The following is a 20,758-nucleotide window of genomic DNA, read 5'->3' as shown; positions in this document are numbered from 1 at the left end:
CTGGAATATAATCAAGAGGAAGATGGATGATCACAAACCATCAAACCACCAAACTGAACTGCTTGAATTTTTGCACCAGGAGTAAAGCAGCATAAAGTTATCCAAAAGCAGTGTGTAAGACTGGTGGAGGAGAACATGATGCCAAGATGCATAAAATAAAACTGTGATTAAAAACCAACCAGGGTTATTCCACCAAATATTGATTATTTCTGAACTCTCAAAACTTTATGAATATGAACTTGTTTTCTTTGTATTATTTGAGGTCTGAAAGCTCTGCAACTTGTTATTTCCGCCATTTCTCATTTTCTACAAATAAATTACCTTTAATAGGTTAAAATATTGATTCCAGAACCTTAAACACTTATTTTCAAGTTTTAGTGTCTTACCAGCTTCAAGCTTTGCTAAAAAGCACCCCATTTCTTAAACAATATATTATTGTGATTAATATATTAATATTCATTTTTATCTCAAATTTCTTTTTGTTTATTAACACTTCTGATGAAAGCCAGTTTCATTATCTTAAGGCTTTTGACAGTCTTTTTTTGTGGTGACTGTTCTTGAAAATGTCCTTTTCGGATAGTCTAACCTTGATTCCTTCTTAAAGTATTTGTTCTTTCTGTGCTTCCTGCACAAGGTAAGGGACTCTTGATTATGTATTTCAGTAATTCAGTTCAAAATGTGAAAGTCGTATATTGTTTAGATGTATTACAGAGTCTTACAGAGTGATATATTTTAAACATTTATTTCTAATGTTGTTGATGATTATGGTTTACAGCCCATAAAAATCCAAAATCAGTGTCTCAGAAAATTAGAATATTATATAAGACCAATTGCTACCTGTGGCAGTGTGGGAAGTGTGCCAAATCCTGCTGGAAAATGAAATCCACACCTCTGTAAAAGAATGAAGATGCTGTACGATTTTTTTTTAAATATACTAGGATCAATGTACTTGTAGTAGACGTGTAGGTGTACTATTTCAGTACCTCTTGGGATTGAATTGACCTAAATTTAGTATATAAAAGTATACTTTTAAGTAGTAGACTTAAACTAGTTTACTAATATGGGCAAAAACAAAACTTAGATGTAAATTTGTAATGTACACTTAAGGTAAATTTTTAAGTGTATTTTAGTTTTTGACTGTCTTTTTGCAGTGACTGCACTTGAGAGTAATTTCAAAGTTCTTGAAAATCTCCTTAATTAACCTCAATTCCTTCTTAAAGTATTTGTTCTTTACTTAGTTGAGTAGTTCACCTCTTCACTACTTTACTTTAACTGATGCTCTCAAACACTTTTTATTAAGAGACACGAAATTCAAGTAATTAACTCTTGATGAGTTCAGCAGCACAGCTGTTAACTGAAAGCCTGAATTCCAGCTGACTCTACCTCATAAAGCTGACTGAGAAAATCCAGCAGAGATGCAGCAAAACTGTCTAATCTAAACAATAGAAGCTACTTTTTGAAGAATGTAAAATATATAAAACATATTTTGGGTTTTTTCAAACTTTTTTCTTTACTGAATAATTAATAATTCCATATAAATCTGTTTTTTTTTCATAGTTTGGATGATTTTAGTATTAATCTACGATGCAAAACACTGAATTTAAGGTGTTTCATCAGCCTTCATCACACTCATCCTCCGCTCTGATATATAATTTCCTGCTCCTATTCTTTTATATTAGCGCTGTGTTCCCAACACAGTTCAGCCTGATCACGCAGCGCTGTGTCGATGTTCTCTAACAGAGGGAATTGTCTCTACCAGGACCTTTAACCCAGCCGGGCCGAACGCGGCCGGGTCCAGTGCCCTCTGTAATACGTGAGGTCAGCGCTGTCTGGATCAGGGACTGATGGGATTGGCTGAGTGACCTCACCCCCGAGGCCAAGCTAATCTGGCTAATTCAGACTGATTTATGCAGATGGAGTTAATGAGCTACTCAGCGTCTCCATCCTGATCTGACATTATGTGTCCTGTCCTCCTGCAGGTGGAGATCCTGGACACAGAAACCAAAGAGCAGCTGTGCTTCCTGGACAAGGTAAGAGAATCTAGATTATATATTTCAGTAATTCAGTTCAAAATGTGAAACTCATATGTTATATAGATGTATAAAACACACAGAGTGATCTATTTTAAGTGTTTATTTATTTTATTGTTGATGATTATGAAGATTAGAATATTATATAAGACCAATTGGTACTTTTGGCAGTGTGGGCAGTGTGCCAAGTCCTGCTGGAAAATGAAATCCTCATCTCTATAAAAGTTGCTATCAGCAGAGGGAAGCTGTAAGAAATGAAGTGCTGTAAGATTTTGTGGGAAAACAAAACTGCACTGACTTTAGACTTGATAATAAAACACAGTGGATCAACACCAGCAGATGACATGTCTCTCCAAACCATCACTGATCATCAGTAAATTTTACATTTCATTTGTAAATCAAGGGAGAAATCAGAGTCTGGAGGAAGAGTGGAGAGACACACAGTCCAAACTGCTCGAGGTCTAGTGTGAAGTCTCCACCAATCAGTGATGGTTTGGAGAGACATGACCTTCAATTATTAATTTTTTTTAAAGAAAATTAAGATCAGTTAATCTGAAAAGAAGAATTTTAAGAACTTCGAAAGTTTCTTGGAAGTGCAGTTATTGCAAAGACCATGGTGATGAAATTGGCTCTCATCAGGACCACCCCAGGAAAGGTAAAGCAAGAGTTACCTCTGTTGTACAGGATATGTTCATCTATATTATTCTTCAATAAACACAAGAAACATTAAGATTTATTGTGTTATTTTGTTCTGTTAAAAAATTATTTCACAATGATCTGAAGATTGCCATTTTGAATCGTGGGCATGTTTCCTCAGCATCAGCAGCCGGAGTCAGAGAGAGCACAATTCGCCATGCTCTCTCTGGATGGGTAAATTAGGGGGCGCTCTCTCCCCTCATCAGTGGTGTGCAGTGAGGCCCTTCTAACCCTTCAGAGAAGGGCTGACAATAGGTGCATGTAAATCATTACATAATATTTAATCAGGAAATATATATACTATAGTTATTGTAAACTGTAAGCATATTTTTTAAATAAATTAACTAAAATAAAAAAGCAACTAATTCATGAAGCATTAGTCTGCGTTTTTCAGTTGCTATAGAACACTTATCTGACTGACAGCTGTTCTGACCAATCAAAGCTCCTCCTCTGTGTCTGCGTGCCTCTTCTCCTGATTTTTGAAGGGTGTAGTAATGAACCTATGAGCAAAGTCATAGAACAATCTAACCAATCAGATTCATGATTTTCACTCCGGGGGCGGGGCCATGGCTGTCTAACCCCTTCTCAGCGCTGTGGTGAAGGTGCTACGTGTTGCTTAGTCATAAACGGAGCGCTGGATGCTGGATTAGTTCAATAGTTAGCGAACTATCATAGAATTGCAACAGTAAATGAGCCAGATATTGAGTCATATTATATTAATATAGAGCTTCTTAGAGCTTCCAGTACGGCTCGGCTCGAACCTCCATCACTCAAAACACACAGAAAACAGACATCCAGACTCTTCTCTGTGCTGCAGCACCAAGGTGGTGGAATGAACTTCCACTGGATGTCAGAACAGCAGAGTCACTCACCATCTTCAAACGTCGACTGAAGACACATCTTTTCAAAGAGTTCCTAAACTAAAAAAAAAAAAAAAAAAAAAAAAAAAAAGGTTCCTAGGGTTCTTAACATGATTAAGCTCTATGTATCTCTTGATCCTAGTCTACAAACTAGCTTTGGATATCTTAAGTAACTTTGAAGCACTGTTGTAAGTCGCTCTGGATAAGGGCGTCTGCTAAATACCATAAATGTAAATGTAAATGTATTAAAATGCCTTTTTAAAGGCTGTCCTTTAATGTGAAACTGATTTACAATAATAAAAGGCTGTCTGACTGGTGAGTTTTTGTTTGTACTTAATGTTTTGGCTGCTCTGGTGTACTGTAGACATACAAATGAGTGACCTTTGCTACAGCAGTTTATTGCAACGGTGTATTTTTTAAAAGTATATTTTTTGCATTTTTTCTGCAGGTTGAACCTCATTCAACTATCAGTGATATTAAAGGACTGTTCCATAAGTCATGTAAGTTAACAGTTTACATTTTCTGGTTGATTTTTACTGCAAGATACACTTTAATTACTGCAAAGTGAATGTGTACTAAATGCCTCTACATGACTCAGTTTCAGATTCAGTAATTATGTGTTTTTTTTATGTGGTGATATTTCTGCATTCAGATCCACGGAGGTATCCAGCCAGACAGGCCCTGACTCTACATCCCCGTCAGTCACTCATTTATACATCTTAATAAGATCTAAAGTAATTAAATGATTAAGATGTAAACAGTGTTGTGTTTATGGGGCTGTGATTGGCTCCACAGGCTAAGATGGTAAAAACTGATATAGTTTTACTAGAAGATTGAAAGTTCAAATTCTGGGTCAAATCATGGAAAAGAGACTTAGTCTGACTTTATACATGTATCAGAGGAGGCATACGAGCTATAGGTGAGTTGTCAATCGTGCAGCTTTGTTTAAGAAGTGTATCTTTGCTATCATAACGATGGGAAAAGTATTGTGCAGTCTTGCGCAGCTCGAAACATGCATAAATCACTTAAACCACTAATTGTCTTAATTACTAAGTATTTTATCTGTATATTGAGTATTACAGAATCACTGTATCTTAATATCAATGCAAAGTATCATGATAATATCATGAGAATATCATAAAATGAGATCCCCTGATATTCACATCTCTAGAAAGCACAGGCTTCTGTTAGCTGATGTATCAGAGCTGAGGATCTAGTGCTTTCCTCCGAGTTAATTGGTCTTTGCTATCGTAATGATAGGAAAAGTATTGTGCAGCCTTGGCAGCTCAAAATGTGTATGAATCATATACTAGTTCTTTTAATTAATCTTAAATGAGTGCTCCTCAAAGCACTATATTGTGATACTTATTTAGGAGTATTTCATCCTTTTCAGTAACACAGATGCTGAGAATTATCATAAAGAATTGTCTTGTGATATATATCAAGTATCACAGAATCACAGTATCGTCATATCATCCCAAAATATCTTGATAATATCGTATAGTGAGATCCCCTGTGACCCCTATCTCTAGAAAGCAAAGGCGTCTGATGAAAAAGAGGCGGAGTCTGACTTTACATGTATCAGAGGAGGCATACGTTTGTCCTTAAGAGCTCTGCCAGTGATGGGGGAGTTCATGTGAATGAGGATTGGATAATTGGCCTACCAAACTAGGAGCATCTCAAAAAATTTGAATATCATTGAAAACTTACTTTATTTCAGTAATTACGTATAAAATGTAAAACTAATATATTATATAGATTTAATACACACAGAGTGATCTATTTTAAGTGTTTCTTTTATTTCTTTTATTGTTGATGATTTTAGCTCACAGCCAATGAAAACCCAAAAATCAGTGTCTCAGAAAATTAGAATATTATATAAAACCAGTTGGTACTTTTGGCAGTGTGGGCAGTGTGCCAAGTCCTGCTGGAAAATGAAATCTGCATGTTACAGCACTGCATGCTTCCCTCTGCTGACAACTTTTAAGGACATGTTATGGAGATTTCATTTTCCAGCAGGACTTGGCACACTGCCCACACTGCCAAAAGGACCAATTGGTCTTATTATATAATATTCAAATTTTCTGAGATACAGATTTTTGGGTTTTTATTTGCTGTAAGCTTCATAATCATCAACAATAAAATAAATAAACATACTTTATACTGAGTTACCAGTGATATTCTGATATTTTTTGAGATGCACCTGTATATTCAGTTGTTGTGAATCATTTCATATCATGTTCTTTATAATAATATTAACGTTCAGCATCACACGTTTGATAGTGAACGCAACCGCTGGGAAAGGTTCTCAGTTTAGCATCAGTTATATAGGTTAACTTCTTCCCTCCAGACTTCTAATAACGAGAAATATAATTGTTCTTTAATCTGCTCTATAATAAAGCGGGTTAAAGAAGGTCAAGCGGAGATTCAGAGAGGAGGAGCGGATATAAAATTAATGGCTTTGTTCCAGCGGAGTTCCGGTCCTCCGAGAGACGCTTTGAACGGTTTCTCTTTCTAACGCTCTCGTCTCACATCTGCTCAGACCTTAATTCATCACAGCGTCTATTAAAATCAAACCTCTGCACGCTGCTGCTATCTGTCTGTGTCACAGAGAAACACAGCATCCCCGTTAGATAACTCCCAGACCACGACTCATCTCCAAAACCTGAAAAACAAACGTCTGGAGATGTTTTGAGGAAACGCACGTCTCCAGCAATAAAACATCAACACTGCTGACTGACTCACTGTAACCAGATCTTTAACTATTAACACACATTCAGACCACAGTCAGATCTTACTCTTACTGGAGCATTAGCTCCACCCACTCTGTGATTATTGGTCAATCTATCAGAAACACCTGCCATAATTGGACCAGATGTTATTATAGGGTTACAGGGTTTCAATTACAAAAAGCATACTAGTATTTACTAGTACTTACTAGTATTTTTTCCATATATTTATACAACTTTTTTTTATATAATTTGCATGCTAATCAAGTGTATGTGATTTTATTCATGGGTTAATCTTACGAGCATTAATTAGCTCCACCTACTCTGTGATTATTGGTTAATTTATCAGAAACACCTGCCACAATTGGATCAGATGTTATTATGGGGTTACAGCGTTTCAATTACAAAAAGCATACTAGTATTTACTAGTAATGTCAGGGTTTGACCCAGGCAGAGAGACGAGGAGGCGGACGTATGTGCAGGTAAGGTGAGAATTTAATAAATAAGTAAATAAATAAATAAACAAAGAACAGCGAAACAAACCAAAACAAACTAGGGAGACTAGAGAACAAGAAACTAAACAAACGCTGGAAAATAAACTAGGAATAAACAAGAGAGAGAGACTAATGATAAATAAACAAATAAACAAGTAAACAAGAAACAAAGAAATAAACAAGAAACGGAGGCAAGATAAAACTAAAACAAATAGGGAGGCTACTAAACCAGAAACTAAACAGAGCTAAGAACATAAACAGGGAATAACTAAAGACTAAACACTAAGCAGGTGAATAGGGAACACGGAAACAAACAAGAGATACTAAAGATAAACAAACGGGGAGACTATAAAACTAGGCGGGATAAACTAAAACAGGGCAAGGGAATAAACTAGGGAAAACACAGGGAACTAGAAAATAACAGAATAAACAGGAAGATAAATATATACTACAAACAAATAGGGAGACTAAACAAGGAAAACAAAATGAATAATGAAACAAGACTATGAACTAAACTAAATCAGCAACACCTGTCATAAATGGATCAGATATTATTGGAGTTACAGGGTTTACTGAATTTAGCATGATAAATCATGTCCACATGTAAGGACGTTAGCTTTATATTTGGATAGAACACAATGAAGTCATGATTAGTAATGAAATGCAAAACATTTATTTTGTGCCTAAATACAGCAGCATTTTTTTGCCTGAGTGCAAAATAAAATATCTACTGTTTATTTATATTTCTGAACTGTAATGTGTTAAACTCCTCTGCCAACACCAGGTGACAGTATAGCAGCCTCATAAGAAGACACCAGGCCCTTGAAGAGCAAAATGTATTGTTCTAGTGGTGTAGAGAACCCTAAATGTGATGTCCACATATGTGGACGCCAGGTCATAGAAGAGTATAACAATGAAATTAGAATGCTCCCCACTGACTTACTCTTAGTGTTGGTGATTTTAAGGTGGTTTTAAAAAAGTGTTCTGACATTCAGGGCTATTTAGTTCAGGATGAAAGACATAAAAGTATTAACCTAGTGTTATTTTCTCATCCAGGCACTGCCGAGCAAGGTGTACTTTTCCTGTCGTTATGATAGCAAAGACACACTGACACACCTTAAATCAAAGTGCACTATGCTCAATTGACTGGTGCGCTATAGATTGCTAAAATAGGGCCCCATGTCTCACAATGTCAAATCTACTATAATCTAAGTTTTATTCATGCTGGTTGGTTTCTTCTGAGTGCAACTACTTTTTTAAATAATGAGTTTAAATATTTTATAATTTTTTCCCTACAAACTGCACCACTTTAGACAGTATTTCCACTAAAATGGTAAATGAGTTTAGGTCCAAGGCAGGTGGAGCAGAAACTTTATTCTAAGCTTTATTAGGATGGAATAAATGGATGATTTTGTGTTTTCAGAAGGAAACTTGCTGAAAGATGATGAAGTTTTACAGAACCTTCCAGGTGGAACCACAGCCAAACTCTACTTCAGAGACCTCGGCCCACAGCTGGGCTGGACCATGGTAAAATATCATGTAGGAAATACAGCTCTGAAAAAAATAAAATAACACTTCAGTTTCTGAATCAGTTTCTCTGATTTTGCTATTTATAGGTTTATGTTTGAGTAAAATGAACATTGTTGTTTTATTCTATAAACTACAGGCAACATTTCTCCCAAATTCCAAATAAAAATATTCTCATTTAGAGCATTTATTTACAGAAAATGAGAAATGGCTGAAATAACAAAAAAGATGCAGAGCTTTCAGACCTCAAATAATGCAAAGAAAACAAGTTCATATTCATAAAGTTTTAATGCATTTTGGCATGTTCTCCTTGCACCAAGAGTTGCATGAAGTTATCCAAAAGCAGTGTGTAAGACTGGTGGAGGAGAACATGATGCCAAGATACATAAAAACTGTCATTGAAAACCACCAGGGTTATTCCACCAAATATTGATTTCTGAACTCTTAAAACTTTATGAATATGAACTTGTTGTTTTCTTTGCATTATTTGAGGTCTGAAAGCTCTGCATCTTTTTTTTTTTTTTTTCAATCATTTCTCATTTTCTGTAAATAAATGCTCTAAATGAGAATATTTTTATTTGGAATTTGGGAGAAATGTTGTCTGTAGTTTATAGAATAAAACCACAATGTTCATTTTACTTAAAATATACCTTTACATAGCAAAATCAGATAAACTGATTTTCTGTACGAGCACATAAGTCTATTACATGTTACGTTGTATTTTTTACGTTTTCTGTTTTTGACCTGCAGGTGTTTTTGTCGGAGTATGTTGGACCCCTATTGATATACCTCCTCTTTTACTTCCGAGTTCCCTACATCTACACCCCTAAATACACCTTCACCAGCAGCCCCCACCTTGTAGTCAGGTACCGTATGTAGGTTTTTATTCTATTTTAATTTTTAAGACTTTGGTCGGGTGTCCTAATTTGCACAAGAATGCAAAAAGTGAACAAACTGGAGGCTAAAAGTCTTAGAAAATATTTCCACTGCAGATTATTTACTAATGTTTCTGAGGCTTAACTTAATGTAAAACATCAAACTGAGAGATGCAGCTTTAGTGCAGAAACTCTCCAACTGACCAATACCTGCAGAGCTACACACCTGCTGTTACACCTGCAAACAAGGGACCGACTCCACACTAAAGAGTATGAATTTAGAATGGGATCAATCAATCAATCAACCTTTAGTTCTACTCTGTAAACACATTAAGGGTTACCCTCATTTTCAATGCAGCCGAGCATACACTAAATTAAAGGGACTGAAAAATATGTTTACATCATAACAACAAGCAAACAATATAAGGTTTACTTATATTGTAAATCTTATACTGTTATATACTTACTACATTACATTACATTACATTACATTACATTTGGCAGACACTTTTGTCCAAAGCGACTTACAATAGTAAAGTACAATGTAAAATAAGTTTAAAGGTAAAACATCTTTGGATAGGGATAAAAGGAGGTCAAAGGGGAATAATAGGATAGAGGAATGAAGGAGAGGAAGAAGGAAATGAGGTTAGAAGTAGTTAGTGTGTTAGAGGTGTTAGGAGAGTAAGTACTCTTTGAAGAGCTCTGTCTTCAGGAGTTTATTAAAGATAGTGAGAGATTCTCCTGATCTGGTAGTAGAAGGTAGTTAGTTAGAGGTGTTAGGAGAGTAAGAGCTCTTTGAAGAGCTCTGTCTTCAGGAGTTTATTAAAGATAGTGAGAGATTCTCCTGATCTGGTAGTAGAAGGTAGTTAGTTAGAGGTGTTAGGAGAGTAAGTGCTCTTTGAAGAGCTCTGTCTTCAGGAGTTTATTAAAGATAGTGAGAGATTCTCCTGATCTGGTAGTGGAAGGTAGTTTGTTCCACCATTGGGGAACTCTGTATGAGAACAGTCTGGATTGCTTTGTGTGAATGTTTGGCAAAGCGAGGCGACGTTCATTGGAGGAGCGCAGGATCATCTGGAGTGGTTTTACTACACAGGCCGGGAGGCCAGTTAGCAGGGCATTGCAGTAGTCGAGGCGTGAGATGACGACCGCTTGCACCAGGAGTTGGGTGGCCTGTTGCGTCAGAAACGGTCTAATTTTTTCGGAATTTATAGAGCGCAAAGTGGCAGGACCGAGCAACTGAGGCCACATACTAGAAGAAATCAAATAAATAAAAGGATGAAATGAATAAAATAAATAAAAGGTACAGGCTGTCTGAAGGTGGTTAGATATAAAAAGCTTAAAATGATTTAGTGACACCAGCGAGCTTTAGTGAATTTTAGTGTTTCCTGTAGTGAATTTCAGCTCACTGGTGCTCCGTAGCTAAAAGCAGATTTTCCCAGTTCACTAAAAACTCTAGGAACCTGACAATTACTGGTATTTATTAAAATCATGGATGAGATATAAGATGGCATATGGCTGAAGAGTGAGTTATAAATAAAGCTGTTGTGAGGACCAGCCTACTTTTGGTGAATAGTGCAAGGGTCACAAGTAATGAACCTTAGAGCAGAATAATAGACTAAATCCAGGGTTTCAGGGCACTAGTGGACGCCTGTCTATAAATTAAATCAGTGTAGTCCAATACTGACAGTAAAATTTTAAATGGGAAGGCACAAAAATGTCCTGTAAATTTTTCCCCATACTTTTGTCCATATGGTGTAGCTGCAAATAGAGGGACCGACTCCACACTAATGATCTTATTTCTTATGTTCTGTTTCTCTTTATTTGACCTCTTGTTTCAGTTTTTATTCCCCTGATTTATCTGTATCTGCTGTCTCCAGCCTGGCCTGTGCCTGCCACTCTTTCCACTACATTAAGAGGCTGGTTGAGACCATATTCGTGCACCGGTTCTCCCACGGCACCCTGCCTCTCAGGACCATGCTGAGGGTGAGGACTGAGACTCTCGGGGGCAAGATTTAAAGTTCAGATTTCAACTTTAGATGAAAATAAGGTTCAGGATACCAATTTTCTCCTCAGTTAGGGGACAAAACTTCTGTTTTATTCTATTTTTTCTTAAATAATGTAGTAATAACTCTGTTTATTTTGCAGAACTGCGTTTATTACTGGGGTTTCTCTGCCTGGCTGGCGTACTACATCAACCACCCTCTCTACACACCTCCATGTACGAGCTTAAACACTGCACTGCATGCAAAAATTAGCATTTTATTTGATTTATTCATTTAAATAAAAGATAAAAGGGACAGTAAACATTAACATGTCAGAAAACAGAATTACAAAAAAAAAAAAAAATAAGTACATTCTAGTTTACCAAAGATTTATTTTTTATTTTACAAAAAACATAATTGCCAAATAAACTAATATTTTACATGTGCATAAAAACATAATAAAAAAAATATTTTTTACATGTGCAAATAAACATAAATAACAAAGAAAAAAATATTTTACATGTGCACAAAAAACATAATTAACAAAGAAAAATATATTTTAAATGTTCATAAAAGCATAATTACCAAAGAAAAAAATATTTTACATGTGCAAAAAAAAACACACAATTACCAAAGAAACAAATATTTTACATGTGCAAAAAAACATAATTACCAAATAAACTAATATTTTACATGTGCAAATAAACATAATTAACAAAGAAAAAATATTTTAAATGTTCATAAAAGCATAATTACCAAAGAAACAATTATTTTACATGTGCAAAAAAACATAACTGGGTAAAGCATATAACACTTATGTGTTATTCGCACAAATAACAGTATTTTGAATTCTATAAATACTCCTCTAAGCAGCTGCTGAGCACAATATAATTTTCCATTTAGTATGTCTCTTTATATAAGTACAGCGCATACATACAGACAGAATATATATTATAGTATATATTCACCACATATGTTCATTATTTTACAGCGTATGGAGAAAGGCAGATTAAATATGCACTTTTCATCTTTATGGTATGTAAGTCTGTATCTTTAGTATCTTCTATATTTCTACATGTTCATATTGTGGCCACAATTAAAGGTTTTCTGTATGTTTTTTCTGTTCCAGTTGTGTGAGGCGGGTAACTTCTCTATTCATTACTCCCTAAACAGCTTACTAGGAGAAGGTAGGTGATACTTTCTGTGATGGTTACTGTGCCTTTAAGACTAATATATGTGGGTTTTTATGATAATATATTGCAACCAGGCTGTTGTACTGGTTTGATAGATCAAACTCTTCAGTTTTCCATGATACGTTGCCTTTTTTGAGTTTTGTAAGAGTCTAAAATATACCTAAAATTTTCACACTAGCCTTGTTTTATTGACCTGGGTGCGCTTGCTCTGTGTGTTCGGTACGTTTGGTGAGAAAGCTGTTTTTAAATCTTTGAAAATCTTCTAAAAGTGGTCTGGGGTTCTCTTCATTCGCAGATGTGGAAGCTATCCGCTCCCTGTGCTATGTGTGGGGTCACATGAATAGTTCACTTTGTAATGTGACGCTTCCACTTATCACTTCAGTATATCCTAATAAAACACACTGTGATAGGCCTGAGCAAAATGCTGAGCATTCAGAAGCTCTATTCCTCATTGGTTGAGTGTTACATTAATATCAAATAAATAAAAAAAAAAACAGATAAAAGCTGTAGCTTTTGCAAAATTGCATGGAGAAAAGTGTCACACAGAATTACACAATCAATCCACAGTTTAGAAAAATTCTTGAGTGTGTAAACAAACCAGTCATAATAAGCCCCTCCCCCAATGAGGCTAGAATCAGTTCTGGGTCTGTACTTAACTTGGTGTGAAAACACCCTCAATATACACAGCATGTAATTTGTGCAGTTACAGCCACAGAAACTGCATTTCCTTTAGTTTTAATAAAGTTTTATTGATATATCAGTAAACCCATGCTCTCTCGTGTTTTGTTTTCAGGCCCCAAGTGTCGACGGTTCCCTCATCCATCTAAAAACCCTTTTACCTGGCTGTTCTTCTTCGTGTCCTGCCCTAACTACACATACGAGGTCAGAGCCTTTTCTACCACAGAGTGAATGTATACCGTATTTTTCCCACTATAAGGCGCACTTGATTATAAGGCACATTATGCAACACTAGTAAGGAACAGGGGTGTCGCCATGTTAGCAGGTCTCACCGCTGGGTGGTGGTGGTGGAGTAGGTTAACTGAGTTAAGCAAAGCTAAGCTAAGTAAACAAAACTGCAGTCCTTTAAAAAATACTTTATTTTAAAGTTAAATGAGTGCTGGATGTTAATCTACACAGATTTCTATCTTGAAAACTGTTTATTTGGGTGAGTAAAGCTCTTCTGTTTATTTACAGTAAGCTTAGATTTCCAAATTTCCCCAGCACTAAGATTGGAGCATTAGCATTTGCAGCTAACTGCTAGAGCTTATCGGCTAGTGCTAATGCTGCTCCAGCAGCGCTAGCCAGGGTTATCAGCAGTCTACAGGCCGATTATACTCACCTCTGAATGGCGGAAGAGCTAGCGCTCAGTGTGGTTAGCAGCTAATGCTAATACTGCTCCAGTGCTGGAGAAACTTCACTGAAACTCCTGTATAACTCTGTACTTCAGCAGATTGGCTTTACTGCTCCTTAATACCTGACTGGTAGAATTCATACACACTCATACGCACTGATAATCTGACAATTTTTGGGGAAATTAAAAGACTTCAAGTGCACCTTATAATGCGAAAAATAACATTTCATTTCATTTAAGCACTTTTCAACATTTACTCTAAATTAACTTTAATCTGTTTAGACTTTCGCTACAAAAACAGTTACATAACCCCAGTATTTGGAGTTATATTTCAACATTATATTAAAATAGTACACTGTATAGCATCTTTATTTTTAAAAGCTTTTATGCATATAACACTGTTTGAGGGCCGTTTGGCAGATATTTGTATAGAAATGGCAGAGTTGGGTTTCAAAACTTCAATTCCCAGAATCCCCAGCAGCAATCAGCACCAACCAGCGACACCTGTGCAGCGCTCTATATAAACCCCAGTCAAACCAGATTTCACTTTTGCACTTTTTCTGAGGGGAGACTGGTAACAGAGGGAATTAAAAAAAAGGGAAAAATAAAATAGAAGACAGAAAATATATGGAGACAAAAGAAAATCAGGAAAACTCATGAAAATTATTAAGCTAAAGTAGAGTTTATAAGACAGAAAACTTTGTGTATGATTTAACTTTTTAGGAGTTAAAACAAAGTGAAAAAAGAGAGAGAAAGAGAGAGAGATTTTGGGTTTGGGTGTGTTTTAAATTTATTATTTAAGATTTAATTATGTTTCCTTTGTTTCATTTCCTTTGTTCTCTTTCCCACCTTTTTTTCTACACCTCTACTGAGGCGTTTGTTTTCCCACCCGTTTTAATACATCACTATTACAGATATATATAAATAGAAGTGACAAATAAATAATATACTTATTGAAGCATATCTATATAAGCATATCCATATACATAAACACATTACATTACATTACATTACATTACATTTGGCAGACGCTTTTGTCCAAAGCGACTTACATTAGTCAACTACAATGTAAAATAAGTTTAAAGGTAAAACATCTTTGGATAGGGATAAAAGGAGGTCAAGGGGAATAATAGGATAGAGGAGTGAAGGAGGGGAAGAAGGAAATGAGGTAGAAGTAGTTAGTGTGTTAGAGGTGTTAGGAGAGTAAGTGCTCTTTGAAGAGCTCTGTCTTCAGGAGTTTATTAAAGATAGTGAGAGATTCTCCTGATCTGGTAGTGGAAGGTAGTTTGTTCCACCATTGGGGAACTCTGTATGAGAACAGTCTGGATTGCTTTGTGTGAGTGTTTGTTTGGTAAAGCGAGGCGACGTTCATTGGAGGAGCGCAGCGGCCGGGAGGTAGCGTAAGCCTTCAGGAGCGAGTGCAGGTAGGAAGGAGCTGTTCTGTCATCACCTTGTAGGCGATTGTAAGAGCTTTGAATTTGATGCGAGCATCAACTGGTAGCCAGTGGAGCTCAATGAGCAGCGGGGTGACATGTGCCCGTTTTGGCACATTAATAAGTGCATAAATATATTAATTATGAAAATATATAATTCAAATATATAAAATCTTTCAGTCAACTCTGATCCAACACCTAATCCAACTGTAACAGAAACCAAAATAATAGCTAATGCTAATTATACGCTACACGACTTTGAAAAGACTCTTAAAAAAAGAGGTTTAACAGATTAAAGTTTGACATCCTCTCAATAATCTAAAGACAAATCACAGACTTTTTATTCACAGACTAAGATTTGATAAAGACTGAGGATCTTTCAGGATCAGTATTTGCAAGACTGCAACTAGATTCTTTCTGAGATTATTTCCCATCATGCCTCTGGTGGAGTTACAATACATACAATACATATTACATTACATTAAGTTACAAATATTTTTTATATATCAATACTGTGATTTATTAGAGACTCAGAGACTCACAACTTTTGTCCCCATCAACACTTTATTTTTCTGCCACACTGTAATCAGTTCTTGACCTTTTTAACCTCTTAAGCTCCAAGCCTATTTTTACCATTTTCCGCCTGAAATTACATACTCACATTTGAAGGCTTATCACTCCAATATTAAATTATTTAGAGTCAATTCTATGAATTAATATTACTTAGAAGCCTTTACACAATTCATTTAAGGCATTTTAATTATTCAATTGAACATGTAATGGCCAATATATGATAAAAACCAGGAAAATTTTTAGGCGCTTTTCAGATTTTCTATTATTTTTTTTATTTTCAGACACATAAAATGAACTATTTATATGGAACAAGGGTTTTGACAACTCTATATTTTACTATAATGTGTTTACAATCATCATATAAAAATTTAAACTGCTACCTATTACTGGTTAGAAGTTATAGTGATTTGAACCAGTAATGGTCTTTTCTTTCTCCAAAGGACTGGAAACTTTAGAATAATAAAAACTACCACTTTTATAATTCATTTTTCTGGCCCGCCGGCTGGCCAGGGCGTGTTAAGAGGTTAATAGAATATATTTTGAGTTTAAATCTGTCTTTAAGCTTCTTCTACACCCTTTATTTTTGCTACAATCTTGTATAGAGCAAAGAATCAGTTTCACTGCTCTACATTTGCCTTTGTTTTAGGTTTTAGAATTAATGCAATAAAAATATAATTCTTGCAAAATGTGCATTTATTAAAATAACACTGCACAATTAAGTAAAAGAAGTGCAAAATAAAATAACTTTAAATATAATGACTTTAAAATGTGTTTAAAATACTGTACATATTAAAGTAAGAAGCATATAAGGCACATTAACTGCAAATCGGACAATCATGAAATATTCTTGCCTTGTGGCTTCCCGTAGCTCTTCTCCTATTGGTTGTTGACATCGTTCACGTCACTATTTGAGTGAGCCAAATCTTAAGACTTGCAATAATTAAATTAAATTTTATCTGAACGCAGGACGAGAAAAAGACTGACTTAAACCTTCAATCTTAACCATCTTACAAAGAACCATTGAGATGAATCGACTGCAACTCAACTCTAACAAGACTTTCATGATTTTTTCCAGGCAATGGAAATTATCTGTGACCGTAAAATCGCTTAAAAAAGGCATAACCAAACTAAATGTAAATATACGGTACACAACAAATACAGGGGTTGGACAATGAAACTGAAACACCTGTCATCATTTTAGTGTGGGAGGTTTCATGGCTAAATTGGAGCAGCCTGGCGTTCAATCTTCATTAATTGCACATTATTGCACCAGTAAGAGCAGAGTGTGAAGGTTCAGTTAGCAGGGTAAGAGCACAGTTCTGCTCTAAATATTGCAATGCACACAACATTATGGGTGACATACCAGAGTTCAAAAGAGGACAAATTGTTGGTGCACGTCTTGCTGGAGCATCTGTGACCAAGACAGCAAGTCTTTGTGATGCATCAAGAGCCACGGTATCCAGGGTAATGTCAGCATACCACCAAGAAGCACCAACCACATCCAACAGGATTAACTGTGGAGGCTGTAAGAGGAAGCTGTCTGAAAGGGATGTTCGGGTGCTAACCCGGATTGTATCCAAAAAACATAAAACCACGGCTGATCAAATCACGCAGAATTCAATGTACACCTCAACTCTCCTGTTTCCACCAGAACTGTCCGTCACCACAATCAATTATTGTGCTCTAAAACCAGGTGTTTCAGTTTCATTGTCCAACCCCTGTATAAAACAAACACATCAGTCATGGTTCAGACTAAAACTACTGTACACTACTGCCAATCAATCCAACCCAGCTCTGGCCTTGTTTCTCTGTGCTGCAGGTGGGGGTTTGGGTGAGTTTCTCCATTATGACCCAGTGTGTTCCAGGTGAGTTCGGCCCAATCCCATTTCTATTGTATACCCTACCCCTTGTTTTCGAGTGTAACCCTTTTTCTTAGAACAGAGTTAGAAAGGGAATTGGGAAACCCTTCAATCACCTGATATACAGATCTGGAAAAAAATAAGAGAGCACTTAAAAATGATGAGTTTCTTTAATTTTACCAAATTGAAAACCTCTGGAATATAATCAAGAGGAAGATGGATGATCACAAACCATCAAACCACCAAACTGAACTACTTGAATTTTTGCACCAGGAGTAAAGCAACATAAAGTTATCCAAAAGCAGTGTGTAAGACTGGGGGAGGAGTACATGATGCCAAGATGCATGAAAAAAACTGTGATTAAAACGAGGGTTATTCCACCAAATATTGATTTCTAAACTCGTACAACTTTATAAATACACCAGAAACTTACGCTAATCTTACAAAAGAGTATATTTAGACATTTTGGAGATTATTGAATGAGTTTGTTGTGTAGAAAACGTATTCCAAACTACTGGAGTGTCTCAGTGTGAACAAAAAAACACTAGTGAAAAAGTAGATTAAAGTATACTAAGCATTATTATGCTATAGTGCATTTTTTTGTACTTTAATTACAGTATAAAAATAGTACAAAAGTCTTACTAAAATTGTGCTAAGTGTACTTAACTGTACTAAAATGGAACTATTTTAAATATACTTAAGTAACTTAATTTAAACATATTATTTCATGTACTATATGTAACCCCATATTTTATATATTGTGACGAGCGTGAAGAAGCCATTGTCAAAAGACAGAGTATCAGAAACACAGCTCTTTATTTGGGGAAACAGAACTCTCACTTATAGCGCTTACAAGCACATGGAGGTATCTATCCCGACTGCCCACAAACACTAAACTGAGCCAGCCCTATCTACGGAGTGGGGTTCACCCTAACGGTGACCATCCAATATTTCCCCAACACAGTCCCCACAGTAAATACAACGCATAACAACCTGATAACAGCCACTTCTACTATTAATAACGACTACATTTCAGTAAATAAGAGCAGAGTATAAGGGGGAAGAGGGGGGGGGCGGTGCATCGTAGAAACACACACACACGCAGCCCCTCCCTCCCTGCCCTCCCCAGCTTTTTGGCGGTCGCCACAATATGCTCACAGTAAAATTATAATATTTAATGAGTATTACAACTGTAACACTATTTATTACACACCAGGTATATTAGGATTAGAAATGTACTAAGAATTGATGTTAAATATATGTGATCTATTTAAGAAGCACACTTCTAGTATAGTATATTTCGTTGGGTATAAAAATATATTGTAATACACTGTACTACAATTTTTAGCATGTTACAAATTTACTTTATATTTTAATTATTAGTAGTAATTTTATTTACTTTCTAAAAAGTTACATGATGCATTGTATTTTAAGTGAACTACTGTAACTTTTGTAATTTTCTAAAACATTCTAAAAGTATATTTGGAAATAAGTATTTTAGAAGTATATTGAATTACATTAAACTTAAACTTTATAGTAGTCTATTTTTTTAAATACACTATATTGTACTTTTTAAAAAGTGAACATTTGATGAAAGTTTAATATGAATGTACCTTTTAATATATGTTTTCACCAGGGGAGAGTAAAACTACCCAAAGTTTCCATGTGGTGATTGTTGTCATGTTGATTAATTGTGTTGCAGTCGCTCTCTTCACGCTGTTAGGATTTGTACAGATGACGATCTGGGCGAAGGGGAAGCATAAAGCCTACACCAGAGAGTTTAAGGATTATCCTGCTCTCCGTATGCCCATCCTCCCCTTCATCCCCTGATCCTGAGGACCACCGAGTCTCCTGAACGCCTGAAGCTTCACTGATCCTGAGTCTGAAAGAATACACAGTGTGATTTATAGAGTTTTTACTGGTCATACAGAGTTTAACGCCCATCTGAACCAACAGACGCCTGTTTTCTTATTCCTTCTCTGTGGAGATCAATGGAAAATAAATAAAAAAAAAAACATCTTTATTAATTATACATTTTATAACCCAACAACTTCTTAGCATCTACTACCTGTACTTAAGGTAAACTATTGTATAATATATATAAGCCATGTTTAGAGACAAAATTACAGGTCTGAAAAAGAATATACTCTATATTTTGTATCTGCTAATCAATTATTCGGTTGTGGAATTTACAGAAACACACAGGTGCATCTAAAAAAATGAATATCATTGAAAAGTTACTTTATTTCAGTAATTTAGTTCAAAATGTAAATCCCATATATTATATAGCTGTATTAAAAACAGTGATCTATTTTAAGCATTTATTCATTTTATTGTTGGTTTTGATTATGGAATTACAGCTAATAAAACCAAAAAGTCATGATATCTCAGAAAATTAGAATATTATACAGATCTGGAAAAAATAAGAGGCCACTTTTTTAAAATGATGAGTTTCTTTGATTTTACCAAATTGAAAACCTCTAAAATAAATATAATCAAGAGGAAGATGGATGATCACAATCCATCAAACCACCAAACTGAACTGCTTGAATTTTTGCACCAGGAGTAAAGCAGCATAAAGTTATCCAAAAGCAGTGTGTAAGACTGGTGGAGGAGAACATGATGTCAAGATGCATGAAAAAAAAAACTTTGATTAAAAACAAACCAGGGTTATTCCACCAAATATTGATTTCTGAACTCTTAAAACTTTATGAATATGAACTTGTTTTCTTTGCATTATTTGAGGTCTGAAAGCTCTCAATCTGTTCTGAATTTCTCATTTTCTGTAAATAAATGCTCTAAATGACAATATTTATATTTGGAATTTGGGAGAAATGTTGTCTGTAGTTTATAGTATAAAATAACAATGTTCATTTTACTCAAACATAAACCTATAAATAGCAAAATCAGAGAAACCGATTCAGAAACTGAAGTGCTCTCTTCATTTTTTTTTTCCAGAGCTGTATGAGGCCCATTAGTACTTTTAGCAGTGTGGGCAGTGTGCCAACACCTGCTGGAAAATGAAATCTGCATCTCCATAAAAGTTGTCAGTAGCAGAGGGAAACATGAAGTGCTGTAAGATTTTGTGGGAAAACAAAACTGCACTGACTTTAGACTTGATAATAAAACACAGTGGATCAACACCAGCAGATGACA

General features: G+C 35.5%; 1 protein-coding gene across 1 annotated transcript; it reads left to right on the top strand.

Annotated features, from left to right (window-relative positions):
* Positions 1 to 1,958: 1,958 nt before the first annotated feature.
* Positions 1,959 to 20,248, top strand: tecrl2a (trans-2,3-enoyl-CoA reductase-like 2a). Its single transcript, XM_022666626.2, has 12 exons — positions 1,959 to 2,030; positions 4,035 to 4,086; positions 4,239 to 4,283; positions 8,233 to 8,336; positions 9,087 to 9,202; positions 11,089 to 11,194; positions 11,357 to 11,429; positions 12,185 to 12,228; positions 12,323 to 12,380; positions 13,180 to 13,268; positions 17,563 to 17,608; positions 19,305 to 20,248. Exons 1-12 carry the CDS (start codon positions 1,959 to 1,961, stop codon positions 19,430 to 19,432), a joined length of 933 nt encoding a protein of 310 aa, XP_022522347.2. The 3' UTR covers positions 19,433 to 20,248.
* The last annotated feature ends 510 nt before the right edge of the window (positions 20,249 to 20,758 follow it).

The sequence above is a fragment of the Astyanax mexicanus genome, chromosome 6 (genome assembly GCF_023375975.1).
Source record: "Astyanax mexicanus isolate ESR-SI-001 chromosome 6, AstMex3_surface, whole genome shotgun sequence".
NCBI classification, from domain to species: Eukaryota; Metazoa; Chordata; class Actinopteri; order Characiformes; family Acestrorhamphidae; genus Astyanax; species Astyanax mexicanus.
Note: the sequence above shows the minus strand (reverse complement) of the source record. Positions and strands in the feature narration are given on the sequence as shown.